The sequence below is a fragment of the Colius striatus genome, chromosome 1, assembly GCF_028858725.1.
Source record: "Colius striatus isolate bColStr4 chromosome 1, bColStr4.1.hap1, whole genome shotgun sequence".
NCBI classification, from domain to species: Eukaryota; Metazoa; Chordata; class Aves; order Coliiformes; family Coliidae; genus Colius; species Colius striatus.
The window spans coordinates 81,736,061-81,753,902 of NC_084759.1; the positions used below are offsets into that span (position 1 = coordinate 81,736,061).

At 45.8% G+C, this 17,842-nt stretch overlaps 1 protein-coding gene across 1 annotated transcript; it reads left to right on the forward strand.

Annotated features, from left to right (window-relative positions):
• SAT1 (spermidine/spermine N1-acetyltransferase 1) lies at window positions 1–2,999 on the forward strand. The gene is made up of 6 exons (XM_061999574.1): window positions 1–278; window positions 562–613; window positions 700–783; window positions 1,975–2,076; window positions 2,172–2,212; window positions 2,490–2,999. The coding sequence occupies exons 1-6, from the start codon at window positions 213–215 to the stop codon at window positions 2,658–2,660; spliced, it is 516 nt and encodes a 171-aa protein (XP_061855558.1). The 5' UTR covers window positions 1–212; the 3' UTR covers window positions 2,661–2,999.
• Window positions 3,000–17,842: the final 14,843 nt, after the last annotated feature.

Below are 17,842 nucleotides of genomic sequence, written 5' to 3' on the forward strand. Positions count from 1 at the left end.
GCGGGCGACAGCTACACTCCGGAGCCGGGAGACCGTGGCAGCTTGGGAAGCGTCGCCTGTCAGCTCGCAGCAGCCGCTGGGACATGCTCGCAGCCTGACTGACCGCAGGTGGCCGCCGCGCCCGCGACACGAATGAAGAAACAGTTGCTCCTCCTGTTCACACATCGGGGACTCGTCAGCCGAGGGGGCCGCAGGGGGAAGCGCCGTCGAAAATGGCCTCGTTCAGCATCCGCGCCGCGCGTCCTGAGGATTGCCCCGACCTGCTGCGACTGATTAAGGTGAGTGAGGGGCAGTGGGAAAGTGTGGGCTGGGTTAGAGGCCGACCCTTGCGTGTCGCCTCCCCCGGCTGTGCCCTGCCGGAGGTCCCCTCTCAGGCGCCGGTCTGCCCGCGCTGGGCGGGCCCGGGGCAGGTCCCCAGCCTTGGCGGGGGGGGGGGGGGTGGGGTGCCGGCTGTGGCCGTCTTGGGGAACAAAAACAAGGCGTTGCGCAAGGCATTGGGGGCGGGGAGCGGCCAGGGGGCCTGTGGGCTCAGTCCGCTTACGCACTTATCTTCTGTTTCAGGAACTAGCGAAATACGAGGACATGGAGGATCAAGTGGTGCTAACTGAGAAAGGTAGGGAAGTGGTGTCTGCTCCCTAGGCAGGTAGCTTGGTGGTAGTGTCCGTGTGGCTTAGGTGCCAATTTACTCTGCTTTTCTAGAGCTGCTTGAGGATGGATTTGGTGAGCACCCTTTCTACAAGTGTCTGGTTGCAGAAGTGCCAAAAGAACAGTGGTCGACTGAAGGTGAGACTTGATAATACTTGTTTTTTAGACGCTGAGTACAGGAGACATCTTTAATGTTACTAATTGTACATAAGGTTCCACCAGTGATTTGGGGTAGGAGGAGTAGGCTAACTGTTAAATGCAGTAACATATGGCAATACTCTGCTGAAGTAGTTGCTAATCCTGGAGGCGTGGGAAGATCAGGTGTAACGTAATGTACTTGACTCCAATTAATTAAATGGCTTTTCTTGTTTGACCCTGACTTACCTTTATGTAATCCTGTTGAATCACATTTTTTTCTTTAATTTGTCCCCAATCTTCAGGTTACAGTCTCTAGCTTCGCCATGTACATGGCCCTTCCGTGTACATGGATGGGCGGGGAGGTAACTAAAAGATCCGTTACACAATAAAGTAGATGATCATAATATGAGGTAAGGTCTACAGGGACAAGTGCTATTCCCAAACTTTTACCAAAGACACAGTAGATCAGAAAATCTGTTTGCCCGCTTCTCTTACAGTGTGTGCAGAGTGTTATGACAGATGCAGTTAAAATACTCAAGGTTTAGGTTTAAGTGGGCTGCTGTTGGAAGAGTTAGCTTCTCTTCCCTGTCGAGCCACAGAATTGCAATTGGACCTGCAGCTTTACTTACCTTGACTTTATGGCACTGAAGGTGAAGAAAGCGGTGTGATCTCAGTGGAAGCATAAGTTGAGGTGTGGGAAGTGCAGTTGCAAAGGCAGCCTGTGAGTGTGCCTTCTCTCACAATGTAGTTACTGAGGAATATGTTGTCAACAGATTGGTATTCTTTAGAGTTTTAATAGGCTGTTTGGTTCTGAAGGAAGCAGAGTTGGGATAGTCATCTAGATTGTGAATTGGTGTGTAAAAGTTTTTGCTTCCATTCTAGAATGGAAATAGTGATAAATCACTAGGGTATGCATTTGTTGGTAGAAAAAAAAAACCCTTGTGTTCAGCACTTAGTATGATAGTGCTTCTGAGGATTTCAGGGTGTGGCAAGGCAACCTTCATTCTGTGAGGTTGATACCAGTTTGTCACAACTCATTATTTCAGTTGTTTCCTATTTGCAAACATAATTCTAACCTAGTAGCAAATGTCTGCATGTCAAAGAGAATCTGTGTGCTTAATCATGCATGTAAGATGGAATATTTTGGCCTTCTAAATTCAGACTAGCTAAAGTTAACACCTTTTGTTTCAGAACCCTGCATTGTGGGCTTTGCCATGTACTATTTCACCTATGATCCGTGGATTGGGAAATTGCTGTATCTTGAAGATTTTTATGTCATGGCTGAGTATAGAGGTATGTATTACAGAATGAGATGAGTTGCTTTCTGTAGGGCTTCTTTAAAAGTGAGAACTTATTTTCATGGGTTCATTTTTTTGTTTTGTGTTTAGGTCTGGGCATTGGATCAGAAATTCTGAAGAACTTGAGTCAGGTATGTCTAAGTGATAAGTAAACAGAACTGAGGACACACAGCAAAGGAGTATTGGTGCATGAGAGCACTACTCAATTAAAGGGGGTGACAGGACACTAGATGGCTTAAAACACTCCGTGGAGTCTGTCAAACAATGCAACAAGTGCTGAAGAGACTGAGGGAATGAACTTGATGACTTGTGTGATACACAGCCGCTGAGTAGCCTCAGCAGTTCTTTTTTTACCTAGGCTTGTCATCCAGGACTGTCTGAAATGTGTTGTGTGGCACCCTTTTGCAGGTAGCTGTGAAGTCCCGTTGCAGCAGTATGCACTTCCTCGTGGCCGAGTGGAATGAACCCTCCATCAGGTTCTATAAGAGAAGAGGTGCCTCTGATCTGTCCACTGAAGAGGGGTGGAGGCTCTTCAAAATTGACAAAGAGTCTCTCTTGAAGATGGCAACAGAAGAGTGAGATGATTCCAGCGAATAAATTCTTTCTGCAAATACATATGCTCTCTGAATAAACTCCTTCTTGCTTTCTGTGTACAGTTTGTAGTGGAATAAAAGTAGTGTGGATGCTAATAATGAAAATGCTATGCAGATGTGGTCATGGAGTAATTGGTACTGTGATCTGGAGTCAAGGCAGCTGGAGTATGTGCTTGTGTGCATCCTTTACCAGTGTGGGCTTTGTGATCTTTTGTATATGGAAACTTCATTCTTGTAAGTGATATTCAAATGTGTACAATGTACACACTGGTAGGGTTTGTTTTAATTATTGCCTTTTATAAAAATAAATAGTGTTTTCACTTCATGGCGGTAGTTTTGACTTTAATTCTTGCATACACTTTTCAATTAAATAACCTGCAAATTAATAAAGGACTCTAATTCACAGAAATCATGTTTTCTTGGGAAAATATGTACTAGTCCTGGAGTGACAACAACGAGGGGGCTTGTGTGTGTGCAGGAGCCAGGTTGTGAGCACCTGGACTGAAGCTAATGTTGGTGGGAGGGTTGGAGATTAGCCTCTGGTTGGTATGGGGTGCACAGCCTCCTCTTGAGAACAGCTGGGGCAAGAAGATTGTGATGTGGCTCGATGTAAGACTGCTGATCTTCCCCTTTCAAAACCTGCCTAGGTGTTCCTGTGTGACCTAGTCTAGGTGGTCCTGTGCTGGCAGGAGTGTTGGACCAGATGATCTCTCCAGCTCCCTTCCAACCCTTAAGGTTTTGTGAAGGCAGCTCCATAAAATCTGGACCTTGGAGCCCTACCTCTGTGGGACTTGCAGTTGAAGTGTGGAGCACCTCATACCTAGCTATTTCTTTCCAAGCCTGAATTGTAGAAATAGGTGTGACTGGTCAGGAGTAGGAGAAAGTATTTTTACAGATCTCAACCTCATAAAACATCAAATTTGAATGCTTTTGGTAGTCTGTGTTGTACTTGATTTCAGGTGCTGTGAAGACTTTTTGCATGTGGCTTGGTGTGGAGTAGTTAGTGCCAACGGTGAGTTCATAGAATCATAGAATGGTAGGGTTGGAAGGGACCTTTAGAGATCATCTAGTCCAACCCCCCTGCAGAAGCAGGGTCACCTAGATCAGGTCGCATAGGAACATGTCCAGGCGGGTCTTGAAGACCTCCAAGGAAGGAGACTCCACGACCCCTCTGGGCAGCCTGTGCCAGGGCTCCCTCATCCTCATAGTGAAATAGGTTTTTCTTATATTTGTGGGACTTTTTGTGTTCCAGCTTCATCCTATTACCTCTTGTCCTGTTGCTAGATACCATAAAAAAAGGGATGCTCTGATCTCCTGACACCCACTATTTAGATATTTGTAAATACTGATGAGATCCCCCCTCAGTCTCCTCTTCTCTAGACTAAACAGCCCCAGTTCCCGCAGCCTTTCCTCATAAGGAAGAGTTGCCTAAGTTTGTGCTGTGTAACACAGTGGAAAACAGATCCTGCCTGTTTAAGCTTTTGTGCATCAGTAAGTGAAAACAATGCTGCTCATTAATTTTTTATTCAGCTTTAAAACAACTTTATCAGTTTTGCAATACTGTCTTTGTCCTTCTTGTGAATTGGTGATGAAAGTGGATGCAGGCAAGTTGTACTTCACTCTTATCTTGCTCTGTAGTTGCCCTGCAATAAAAGGCTTTTGGGCAGCACTGCTTTCACTTCAAAGGAGGAAGCAAGACTTTCCTGCCTTGTGTCATGCATTGGTTTAAATAAAACCAGTTTTTAAGCAGATTTTTCATCACTGGACAGATCATGTATCACCTAGAAGATGCCTCCTCCTAGAGATTAGTGAGCAGTGACTGCTTCAACCACAGCTAAAACTAATTTTAAGAACAAGATGTCCCTCTGCCTCATGCCAACAGTGGCTGTACAGGGCATTTAGCCTGAAACTATTCCTGCTTTCTGTTTTTAACTAAGGCATAGGCAACAGTGTACCAGCTCTGCTCAGGTGCAAGATATGGCTGTCAGCTGCTGCCTGAGGAATGAAAAGACCAATAAGAAATACAGGAGCTCTTGGAAGAGAGCTGGAGGTAGCATGTGCCCAAGAGGATGTCTGGACAAACACAGGCTGGACAGAGCCCAGAACCTGTCACATAAATTACCCTGATTTAGCAGATCAGGTTCTGTGTAAGACACTTCAGGGTCTGTGTAGGAAGCAGACACTTCCAGATACTCCCTGTGTCCATGCAGCACCTCAGCTGTGAGATCTTCATACCACGCGCAAGAGCCTAAAGCTCAAATCTCTCTCCCGCCTGAGGGGGACAGAAATCTGTTTCTCACTTGACAGCAGATTAAATGTTAGGCTACAAACCTTCCTACTTGCTCTTTCTGAGCCTATACTTTTCTGCAACTCAGTAGGCCAAAGGAGGCAAGAGTAAGCCCATGCAGTAGACAGCGCTGGAGGCAGTGGGAGAAGATGGAGAAGCTGCAGTATTTTCACTGGTAATTCTGCAAGCTACAGTGTCCTACTCGTGCACCTTAGTCCAAGTGAAATCTGTTTAGAGGTTATTTTAAGCTGGTGCTCTTGGCTCTATCAATCCAGAAGGTGATTACTAGCAGAGCAGTTTAAGAATGTTTTTATTTTCAAATTAACAGTTCATTACGTATCTAGGACAGGCCTGTTTGAATCTCAGGCCCCAGTCTTCTAGAGCACAATAAGGCTATCAAAGCTGCATGACTGAACGGAACAAGCTAACTAATTAAGCATTGTAATTAGGAAAGTAAGCAGCTTAGTCAAATTTTCAATCAATTTAAAAGTGTTTATCGTATCTTGTTCGTCATCTTCTGCCAATGCAGTCTAGCATTGCATTTGCTAAATGAGTTCTGCTGAAACAGATTCTCAGGGAGTCAGAGGAAACAAGTGAGGCAGTGCTAAATAAGACCTTTTCTAGCCAACTGTGGTAGTTTTAAACATTCACACATGAAAGTAAAGACAAGGGCTAACTTTTCAGATCCCTGAGCAGGATCCACTGAGATTCTACTAAGAGGGAAGTTTTTTAAAACCAGCAGAAATATTCTCAAGAAATAACACAATGAAAAACTTTCCTGTTCAGGTGAGGGAGCCCTGGCACAGGCTGCCCAGGGAGGGTGTAAAGTCTCCTTCTCTGGAGGTTTTCAAAACCCACCTGGAAACATTCTTGTGTGACCCTAACTCAGTGAACCTGCTTTAGCAGGGGGTTGGACTGGATGATCTCGAGAGGTCCCTTCTAACCTTGACCACTCTGTGATTCTAAGTTTCTCACAGTTATGGTAACAGAGTCTCCAACACAGTGATGTGGTAATGCCATGACTAAAGACAATTTTAATTTCCGATAGTAACCTTTTCTCAAGCTACCAGAGAACCAAAGTGACCTGTAACTACACTCAAGACATACAACAGAGTATTTTCTCTGGGTTTAGACATGGGAGAAACTTCACTTAGCTTGACTCTCCTTATTTCCAGGATGATGCTCACACTACCAAGCTGCAGCATGAGCATATAATCAGGGCTAAATAATACCAGTAGACTTCAAGCTGGGCACTGGTCATCACAGCAATTCATCATAGCACAGGCACAGAGCTTGCATGGGGCCTGCAGATATGTCAGCCTTCTGCATTACCCTGTTTCCCTGTTTCCTTGCTGCAGCATGCCTGCCTCTGAGAAATAGTTACACAGTAGGTGTTACAAATGCACTGATAGTATCTCTAGAGAGGTGAGGTGCAAAGGATCCTCCTTGCACTCACTCTCAAACCTCATGACCCCGAAGTTCTCCTCACACTGAGCCAAACCAGCAGAAGACTTCGCAATTGGAGTGTTCCTATGTTCCATCGGGTGAGGATGGAAAGGTGGCCTCGGACGAACTTGAGGCTGAAGAACATGGTGAAGGGCTGTAGCTGACTGCAAGAATAAGGAGCACTGGGCTCGCTGCCCCCAATCCACTTGGCATTTTCGTGCCCTGTGCGATGATCCGAGCTGTAGCCATAGCAACGGCATGGAAGAAGGCTTTTTGTCTACATAATTTGAGTTAAAACATAATATATGCAAGAAAAACAACCCTTCCCCCCTCCCCCTCTTCTTTTAAAGAGCCTTTGCTTTCAACATCAAAAAGTCAATGCAAACTTTTTCCCCAAAGAGGACAGAGGTGTTTTAACACGTTCCTGTAAACAGTGTTTTGTCTTGGGAGCCTTGCCATGTTGGAATATGGCCAGCTGAATGCGGAGGTCTTGCTGATGCAGCTGCAGGGAAAACACCAGTTACGTATGGAGTAGGTACTCAGGGAACCATCTCGTAATTCACCACCCCACAGCGTTACCTTCTCACTAAAGGCTAGCACATGGATGTGCCTCGTTTTGCCCTTTCTTTGAGTTGACTAGATGGTTTATTTCCTTCAGCTTGTACAAGTTTCCTCCTCATAGTGCTTGCTCCCCTGGGTTCTCCATCCCCCATGCCTTGAGGGATCAGAGGTTGAGCTGTAGGGATGCACACTTAGCCATGCACACACATTATTTATATAATCCACCACATATAACAGACTCATCTTTGCTCACTTGTTTTGCTTGCCTGGGCAGGATTGCTTAAATGCTTTTTTTTATGTTGTTTTGCTGCTTTTTTTTTTTTTGAGCTCAGGTTCAGAGAAGTGTCTGCAATTTAAATGAAGGCATTAGCTCTGTCTGAAACAACACACAACCAGTGCACCTGCCACTAATGTTTAATCTCACTGCAAACTCAAAGCACAATGCAAATTCACCACGCAGGCAAAACTGCCTGCCAGGACTCTTCTTTCTCCCCACAAGATCTGGGTAACGTTTTTTGTTGTCCAGCAGGTTTTTGGTAAGTGCAAACTTGGCAGAGGGCTTTACAGCCCATAAGGAACACAGACTAGTTCCCAGAGGGAGATGGTGGAGGAGAGGGTATAAGGCTGAAGATAGTGGATGTGCGCTCTGGGGTAGGAGCACAGAATTGTCAGTTGCACTTTTCCCATCCCCAAGACTTTGCCTGACCCTGCTCTGACTTTTCCTGTAATCGGAAAAGTTTGCTGTGGTTGATAACAGAATGAAGCATAGGTACACACCTCTACTGAAAACAGGGTGGGGACAGGGGCAGGGGAATGTGGAGAATTCCATCTTCAAACCAGTTTCGGTTTCATTTCAGAGGCCAAAGGGGGAGATAAAAAGCTCCAGGGGATGATCAGCTCATGAGGATGAAAAAAACTCCATTTGCATAAATTCCTCTAAATTAAATATATTGATTTATTTGCATTTGGACCTTTGCTCATTTCTACTGTTCAAACAACAGATGTGAGCTGAACATATGCACTTAAAGAGAAAAGGCATCTTTAGGAACATGAAACCGGGTGTGCATCCCCTGAAAGTCTACTGTATAGCATGATGAACTAACTTCATGTCTTCCAAATCAACAGTAGCCCACCACCTAGAGAAAGGACATGAAACCCTGAAATTCCACCTAGAAAACTTCTCCCATCTAGGGGAAAAAAAGCATGACAGATAGTAACTTTCCACATGAAGGCCCATCAAGGTTTTAGAGTAATCTAGTGTCACAGTTTAACCCCAGCCAGCAACTAAGCATCGCAGCCACTTGTTCTCACACACACTCCCCCTCTAGTGGGATGAGAAGAATTGTGAAAAAAAAAAATAAAGCTTGTGGGTTGAGATAAGAGCAGTTTAATAAAAGAGTAACGAGATGAAGCTGGAACACAAAAAGTCCCATTTAAATATGAGAAAAAACTATTTTACTGTGATGGAGCCGTGGCACAGGCAGCCCAGAGGGGCTGTGGAGTCTCCTTCCTTGGAGGTCTTCAACACCCTGGACACGTTCCTAGCTGACCTGCTCTGTGTGAACCTGCTTCTGCAGGGGGGTTGGACTAGATGATCTCTAAAAGTCTCTTCCAGCCCCTACTATTCTATGATTCTATGATTCAAATAACCAAAATGAAATAAAATAATAGCAACAGTAATGTGTTATAATAATAATAACCAAAATAAATACAACAGAGACAAATAAAACCCAAGGGAATAAAAACAAAACCAAGTGCTGCCCAATGCAATTGCTTACCACTCACTGACCAATGCCCAAGCAGTGATGTCATACTGTATGGAAAAGCCCCTTGGCTAGTTTGGGTCAGTTGTCCTGGCCATGCTTCCTCCCAGCTTCTTGTGCCCCCCGGTCCCCTCCAGCCCACTGGCTGGCAGGGCAGGATGAGAGGAAGAACAGGCCTTGAGGCTGTGCAAGCCCTGCTCAGCCATAACCACATCGCTGGGTTAGCAACACTGTATTCAACATAAACCCTGTAGCACAGCCCTGTAGCAACTACCAGGAAGAAAATTACTACTATCCCAGTTGAAACCAGCACACCTGAATATTACATTGGTATTTTCAAAGTAAAAGCACAGAGTGAGATGATTTTTTTAAAGCTAGTTACTGTAATTAGGCATCCAGACACCACTGTGAAGGTACCTTTAAACAGTCTTCCTCTAATTGCTCCCATGATGAGCAAACTCCAGTCTGGGCTCTTCACGATCTCCCTGAACTTTCACATTTGACCTATTTCCGTCACTGAAATAGAAACACCACAGCAGTTTGTACAGGAGGAAACAAAAGGACTCATAGTTTTGGTCTGTAGTCACATGCCTTTTCCCATCTGTTCATACAGTAGAATGCTGGGGTTTTCCCCAGCCAGATTCCTACCATGGGCTAACACATGTGTAAGAACATTTGCCACTGACCAGCCTGAACACATTTTAGCTACAGCTCCAGCCACATGGGTCCTTTTTTCATTTATTATTTTTTTTTCTCAGAGTTAACATAATGTGGAGGGAAGGATCGAAATCTGCTTTCACCACTCCTAGAGGAAATAACGTCTGTACAAAGCTGTAGATTTGTAGATTTGCCATTGTGGCAGAAAATGTAAAGAGGGAAAGAGGCAGCAGGAGAGGATGCCGTGTGAAGAGGCCAACCTTGTAGCCTGCCATAGGAAGCCATACACCTCACAGATGCAAAGGCATCGAGGGAAATGGTTTAGGCCTCATTCTTCTCAGGTAACCAGAAGTAACTAGAAGACTCTTATTTTGCAAAATCAGAAGTGTCAAAGGTAAATTCCTGGGATATGTGAACAATTTTTGGATTATTTATACCTCTCATCCATCTTTCTCAATTCAACGGATTTGCAAGCATTGGATTTAGTGGCATGGGAGCAGGAATTATTTGTTGCTAAAGAGCAACAGGCAGAACTGGCAGATAGAGGCAGCAACAAGGGCTAACATCAAAGACTATATCAAAACCACTTTGGTTTGTTTAAACAAAACCAAAGCTAGCTGAAAACTCAAGGGACAGTGGCAGTCAGCGTCAAGGCAAGAAGAAACATCCATTTTCTGTAAATACATATCTCTGATAGCTGGCAGACTGAAAAAAAGGCTCATGAAACAAAGTCTATCACATTACAAAGTACAGATTAATAGTGAAGTGAGGAGAAGGTTAAAGAATACCAGAGATAAAAAACTCTTTTCGTAAGCAAATACTAAGCATTTATAGGTACCAGCTGATCTCAGCACAGGGAATAATAAAGTAATCCTGACATGCTGAGTTTGCCGTCACCAATATTTGACTGAAATTTCATTGCAGAAGTCCTGTGGTGAATCAGAACCCCAGAGCTCCTTTTCTTGCCAGTTGGGCTTCAGCAAGCTATTATTTTCTGCTGTTAAAGCCAAGGAACTTTTCACCCCTGCATTTCAACATACGCAGACATCCCTGCTTCATTCTCAGACAGGACCAGGTTTGCCTCTATGCATCCATAGCTAGGTGCCTCTACAGCACAGTTTAGGCGGCTGGGGCTTGCCTTACACGCCCTTACGTCTGGTTCCTCAGCTAGGATATTTTGCAGGAAATGATCACAGACCACTCCAAGTGCCAAGTCTCACAGCACCGTCTCTGGTGCTACTCAGTGTGGAGAACACCTTCTGCAGGATCAGTGCCTCCTATACACCATGTAGATGCACTTCACTCCAGTCGAAGCCACAATAATGTTCTTTTCCAGAGAGGCTGAGCCCCAGCAATCTCATGACTCTGCAATCAGCATGTGGGAAGAATCCCATTTCACCTGAGATGCTTTTCCTGCAGCAAGGCCGAGCTGTGGCAGATAAGACCTAGGGCCTGTCACGATATGAAAGCTGGAGTCATGGCCATGGGCTCGCCATTCTCTGTGGTGGGAGCATGAGGGGGAGAATCCGATTGAGGTAAACATGGGAAGACATGAGGAGCAGATGTGGGTTCGTCCCTCCTCAGGCATTTGGGCACCTGAGTGGCTGGGAGGAAAGCCTGGGCACGCTGAAGGCGGGGGAGGGCCAGCAGCAGGTCTGCTCTGCTGCCAGCCCCCCATCAGCAGCCATCTCACATCAAAGAGAGAAGAAGCTCGTACTTCTTCAGACAAAGAGACCTCGTGTCTGGAGACAATTTTGGGCTTGAATGTGATATGCAAAAAGTCTGTTATGGGGCTATGGACACGCACTTGGGTGTCCATAGTACAGGCTGTTTCCCGGCACACTGGGTAAAACATACAACTAGTTTTACAAGCAAAGACATACAGTGCCCAGCAGTGAAACTGCAGGCGTTCCCCAAAACAGCTTTCTGCAATACAGCTGGCACAGAATGTAAATATTTATTCCAGAAGGCCTCTCTTACCAAAACCCTGCAAACTCGGTCACTGCCTCGGCCAGGCAGCTGGAGCCTGCACACCTGCATTTGGGGAGAAAACCAAGGTATTACCGGGGCTGAGCAAGCACAGCCAGGAGGGTGGTTAGGGCTGACCTTGAATCAGCCCTCACTGAAATACCTGGCAATGACCTCCATGGATAACCAGTCGAGCTGCCACCATTAACTCAATCCCCTTTTCTTCAATGTACTACGTGGTGGTCATGTCTGGGCCAGGTTTTTGGTAGCAGGGAGGCTACAGAGGTGGCTTCTTTAAACAAAGAGCTGCCAGAAGCTTCCCCTGATAGTCATTAGCTGATAGGGCTAATGCCAATCAGTTCTAAGATGGACCCCACAGCTGACTCAGGCCTGGCCAATTAGTGACTGTGAGAATGCCTCTGTGAATAATGTATTTGAGAAGGGGAAGAAGTTGCTGCACAGTTGCAAAACGGCAGCAGCAACAGGGAGTGAGAATATGAAAACATCTCTGCAGACACCAAGGTCAGTGGAGAAGAAAGGGGAAGCTCACCAGGAGTCTGTGGGGAGAGAGAAGCCAACGTCAGAGCAGATTTGCTGTTAGGATTTGTGATCCTGTGAGGGATTCATGCTGAAGCAGTCGGTACCTGAAGGACTGTTCTCCTGGTGGATGACCCACATTGGGGCAGGGTGTGAGGAGCTGCCCCTGTGGGAGGCCCCAGGCTGGAGCAGTTTATGAGGAACTGTAGCCCATGGAAAGGACCCACGTTGGAGAAGTTCATGAGGGACTATCTCCTGTGGGGAGGGACCCCACAGTGTAGCAGTGGGAAGTGTGAGGAGGCCTCTCCCTGAGAAGAAACAGCGGCAAAGTCCATCTGTAATGAAGTGACCACAACCCCCATCCCTTGTGCCACTAGGGGGAAGGAAGGGAAGTCTCCAGAAGAGGGAGGGGTGGGGGGAGGTGTTTTAAGATTCAATTTTATTTCTCATCTCCCTGTTCTTATAGTTTACTAATAAATCAAACCTTTTTCTCTGCAAGTTGAGTCTGCTTTGCCCATGACACTAATTGCTGAGTGATCTCCCTGTCCTTATCTTGACACACAATCCTTTCATTATATTTCTCTGTCCCCTGTCCAGTTTAGGAGTGGAGAGTGATAGAACGACTTGGTGGGCACCTGGCACCCAGATAGGGCTAAACCACCACAGACTTGTATGATGTATGAGCAAGCACATGTGAGTGAATTCCTCTTCTTTTCCTCCATTGAAGCTATAGTTAAAAGATTTTTCCCATGGAAATGTAGTGGAATTTTACCTAATTTCCAGTAAATACACTACCTGAGTGATAATGTGCATAAATATTGCATAAATGTGAATAAACTGCACTCAATCGTGTTGCAGTTTTTGTGTCCTTTCCATTAGAACAGCAACACTGAACTTCCACAGCCCATGCCCAACTATGGGATGAGTGGGATGCACTGAGTGAAGAACTGGCTGAAGGGCAGAGCTTAAGAGGTTGTAGTGAATGGCACTACATCTGTCTGGTGACTGGTCACTAGTGGTGTTTCTTAGAGCTCAATTCTAGGGCACATTCTGTTCAATATATTTATCAACAATCTGGATGCAGGAGTCGAGTGCACCAGTATCGTTTGGTGATGGTGCCATACTACGACATGCTGTTGACTCTCTTGGGGAACAGGAGGCCTTGCAGAGAGATGTAGATAAATTGGAGCACTGGGCTATGATTAATGGGATGAAATTTAACACATTGGAATGTTGGATCCTGCACCTAGGACGAAGTAACACTGGGCATAAATATAACTTGGCAGAGGGGTGGCTGGAGAGCAGCCCTGCAGAAAGGGATCAGAGGGTGCTGGCCAACAGAAGGCTCAGTGTGAGTCAGCAGTGTGCCTGGGCAGACAAGGGGGCAACCCACATCCTGGGGTGCACTAAACCCAGCAGAACCAGCCAGACAACAGCAAGGGTTATCCCACTGTATCCAGGAATGGTATAGCCTCACCTCAAGTACTCTGTGCAGTTCCGAGCCCCACTGTTTAAGGATTGTGTGAAGGTCTCTGAATGCATTCAGCTGGTGAAAGGACTGGAAGGAGTGTCCTATGAGGACCAGCTAGGGACTTTGGGCTTGCCTGGTTTGGAGAAAAAGAGTCTGAGGGGTGGCCTCATTGCTCTTTGCAGCTTCCTGAGAAGGTAAGAAGGGGATGTGGAGAGGGACGTGCTAATCTCCTCTCCCTGGGATCTGGTGACAGGACATGTGGGAACATAGTTCAAAGCTGCATCAGTCAGTGGAGATTTAGGAGGTATTTCTTTACCAAAAGGATGGTCAAACATTACAACAGGCTTCCATCAGTAACAAGTTACCATCAGTAACAAGTGCATACTATAGCCTCTGTTTTGGGAATTGCTGCCCATTGCAACCAAGTGCCATGCTTTGTGTGTCTACCCACGCGAGAAAGATATGGTCCAACAGACAGCCCTGGCATGTGCCCAGCTGTGTTCCAGTAGTTTGACAAGGACCTGGACCCTGCAGCAAGGACCAGCAGCCCCAGAATGTTCCAGCCTGGTTAGCACCTGCTGGCTGTGTCCCCAGACATGTTACAGGGCTTTTTGGAGCGTGAGGAGAGCCCACATCCTGCTGAGCCCTGCAGTGTGGCTGACTAATGGCCGCATCATGTTGCCAGTGCAATCCTGTTTGCTTACAGTTAGCCTTTCTCCCCTCTTTTCCTGGAGGGTAGGAGGTGGCTGGGTGCCATTTGGGCTAGCTTTCTTGGTTTTTTGTTTTAGAAAAAGGGCAGGTGGCCCTGCAGCAAGCGGGTTACCCTGACGTGTGGCGTGCGGGGCCTCAGCATGACCTCAGGACCACTTTCCTTGGGCCATCGTCTGGTGAGAGGCCTCACTGCAGCCTGACACCACGAGTTTGCCCTAGCGTGGCCTGCAGTAATAAGCTTCCTGCAAGCGAGCCCTAGAAGTACTGGTGAGGCATCTGACACCTGCCAGTTTCATTTTAGTCAGAGGCCTCACAACACTCAGTTTTGTCTGTCCTTTCCTGTCCTGTGGCACCCCCTCGTTTCACTGTCTCATCTGAACATAAATAATGCCCAGGTAAGTTGGAGCTGAGAAGGAAATGCTCACCTCTTCTCTGGCTGCTAAAAGGGTATGAGATGCATCTGTAATCTTCAAGCACCCACCAGAAATGACAGCCGGCACATTTGTCAGCAAAGTATTTAATAGCATTTATTGATCCAAACCCACCACTGGACTGGGATTATCATATGATATGTTACTTCAGGGTGTCTACTTTTGTTTTCAGTAAGGTAATTGATGGCTCAGGCTTGTTAATCTATAATGTGAATTAGGACACTGTAATTGCACAGGCATGCTTGGAAAGGCTCAAATAGCTGCTTCTTTGTTATAAGCACAATTTTGCTTATCTCTTACTTTTTTTTCCCACACTCCTTACTTTTTTAGGAAAAATTAAACAGATCAAATGAATAAATTGATGGCTAAATCTCCATCCCAGGAGAAGCAAGCAGCCCTTCTCTATGCCTTGCTACAAGTAACTTGTTCTCTATGAACTTTTAAACAATCTCATATTACTTTCCTTTTCCTGAAGTAAAAACATTTAAACACCAAAATTTTTAAGGAATATATCACCTAGAGCAAGCAAAAGAAAATTTTTTATGAAATATACAGCTGTGCTTTGCCTTTTAACCTAATCTAATGGTCTGATCTGGTCTTATCTAACTCTCACTTTTTTTATCAGAATACTGTTGAAAAAAATAAATCCCATCTAAGGAGGGGAGCAAAACTCTACTAGGAGATTTATTAGTAGGCAGGGTTCTATCTCTGCACACAAATTAGCACTCAGCCTCTGCCATTCCCTAACACGAAATAACTAAAGACTCTTTGCAGCTACAGGGGTGCATTAGGGAAAAGTGATTGTAATAAGACTTTATGGGGCTACCATGGCACCTTGAGTGAAACCAGGGTTGTGCCGTCTTTTGATGCCTGCCCATCTCCAGCTTTGTGCATCCTAGAGAAATAACAACTTTTCCTCTAACACAGCTGGAAGTTGCCTGCAAAAATATCTTTTAAGCTTTAATCTGGGGAGGAGTGTGGCCCCCCTCCAACTGTACTGCTGAGCTGGGAATAAGAAAGGGGAAAAAGGAGAGGCAGGAAAGCAATCCTTACTTGTGGGGGTGGAAAGTCACTCAGAGAGCACACATGACAAAATTTGCTGTAGTCTCTTTGCATGCCTTCACCACACCCTTTCCAATCACAGCACACACTTTTGCTTTCTGTTGCTCTTATGTTTCTTTCTTCTCTGATTTGTCGTGGCCCTTGTTTCCCCACTTAGCACAGAGGGAAAGCCAGGTCCGAGGGCCTCACCCGCCAGCTGGGACAGCTGTCCCTCCTAACTGCCTTCACATGAGCAGGAAACTGAACCTTAGAAGAACAAATGTGACACCAGCTTCTTCATGAATAAACACTGATATTCTTTAAAATACATCCCTTTTTATACAAGGCATGTTCTAACATCCTTTCAGATTGTTTTGGCTGCAGGGCACCTAAAGCACTGCAAAGCTGCCATTGCTGGGCTTCTAAGGACAGCTGCCTGGAGCTGCAGCCTCTTCTATAAGAGAGGAGAGAGGGCTGCTGTGCCAGAGTGGGGAGACAGCCTGCATGCACCCCTGTCAGCACTGGGTTGTGTTCCATGGCCCCACTCACCATATGTTTAGGAATAACAGCTTCGAAGACACCGGGAGTCCTGCAGACATCCCGGTGCAGAGCCAAGACCTGCCCTGCACTGGGTCTGATGTGGTCACAGGGCCAGCACAGCCCTCACCATCAAAAAATTAACCTGGCTCAGAATCTTGATGTTTAAAACCAACTATAGTTTTTAAAACAGCAAGCTGATTGTTCTCCAGCTCTCAAAAGAGTGATTGACCAGGTTTTAAGGAAATACTGTCTCAAAATCAGTGATAAAAATCTCTAGCAGCAATCATACATGAGAAGGTGCTTGAGGAATCCATAAGTGAGAAACCCTGAAAGTGGGAGGATGAGGTGTCAGAATTGCCCAAGAAAAGAGAGAAAAATGTTGGGAAGAGCTCAACAGGACCCCTGAGCCAGACAGTTGTTCCTGGCAAAGCTGGGAAAGTCTGTCAGAGAGGGACCAGAAATGCGAGAGGAGAAAGGTGAGAGGAAAGAAGTTAGTGTAGAGAGTCAACGGTCAAGTATGGAAACATTAAGGGATCTTCTGCCTAGAGACCTCAGTGCTGAGTTCGGGTGGCAGAAAAGAGTGAGTAGATGTGGGCAGAAAAGGTCCCTTTTCAATTTGGAAGTGATAATGTTGACCTGTCCTGTGCTCCAGGAGCATCCCTCCAGGGCTGGCAGGTGAGCCAGACAGTTCACACCATGCTCCTAAGCCTTCTCCCTGGCAGAGCAGTTCTTCATCTGCAGGAGAAGCCGGGAGAATTTGTGTGCAAAAAAACCCTACTCCCCTCATGCCTTTCACTCCACAAAGAAAACATCCAGGAAGTCCCATGGAATCACTGATTAAAATTACCACTTTACACCTGCTTAACAGTCATGATCTTATTTATGGCAGTTTACTTCATGGCTACCAGTTTATTCCTGGTAGTTAACAGTGTAGCCTCCCAGGACAAAAATCAAGCTCCAAGTACATCATGTTCTCAGCTCAGAGACTTCCCCCCTGGGGTATGTAACAAGTTCTGCTTGTTCACGTAACACCTGTGTTACACCTGAGCTTATCCACCGGGAACTTAAAATCACTTGGGTTCCTTGCTGCCATAGTTCTGTTATTTTTGGGGGTGAGTCACCGGCTAGCCTATGGCTGAGAGTGTTTTTACACCACTGCTCCTCTAACATTCCTCAAGCAACAGAGTCTCCTTAGCAGCCTAACCTCATCTACAAACACGAGAATAGTGTAAAAACAATACTAAAACTGCTAAAAAAGAAACCGGTAAATATCTGGCTTTTTAAAGCATTTGGGAAGGGTCATAGTAGTAAAAGACGATGTGCTAACATTTACCTCAAGCTAACTCTTTTTCCCCACAAGACTTTTCCCCCTTTACTGTTTTAGTTCTTGGTCAAAACACAGCTGCTGATCTTAGCATCTGTGTATTTTGCTGTCTTGTACACGGATAGATTGTACTGATCTTACTCCATCAGGGCAAAAGTACAGCCAAAGGTTGTTTAGCCCCCGGGACACGTCCTTGTACAGTTGGATGCTGTACAAAAACTGTTAAATATCAGAAGACTCCAATATTATGTATTAATTGGCTCGCTCTCTCTTTTGGCAGAGACGGGGCAGAGCCGAGCAGATGCACGTTTCCTTCTTCCACCAGCCAGTAACAGCTCATCTTTTTTATTGCCAGATGAACCCGGAGGCAGGCGAGCACAGGAGAGATAAACACAAACAGACTGTGCCTCGCTGACCTCCCACCGAACCAC

Bases quoted from the DNA above. Each gene is read 5' to 3' on its own strand.
- SAT1 (XM_061999574.1), top strand. From the start codon at position 213: ATGGCCTCGTTCAGCATCCGCGCCGCGCGTCCTGAGGATTGCCCCGAC. The intron at 279-561 runs GTGAGTGAGGGG...CTTCTGTTTCAG, and splicing joins ACCTGCTGCGACTGATTAAG to GAACTAGCGAAATACGAGGA. The intron at 2,077-2,171 runs GTATGTATTACA...TTTTGTGTTTAG, and splicing joins TGTCATGGCTGAGTATAGAG to GTCTGGGCATTGGATCAGAA.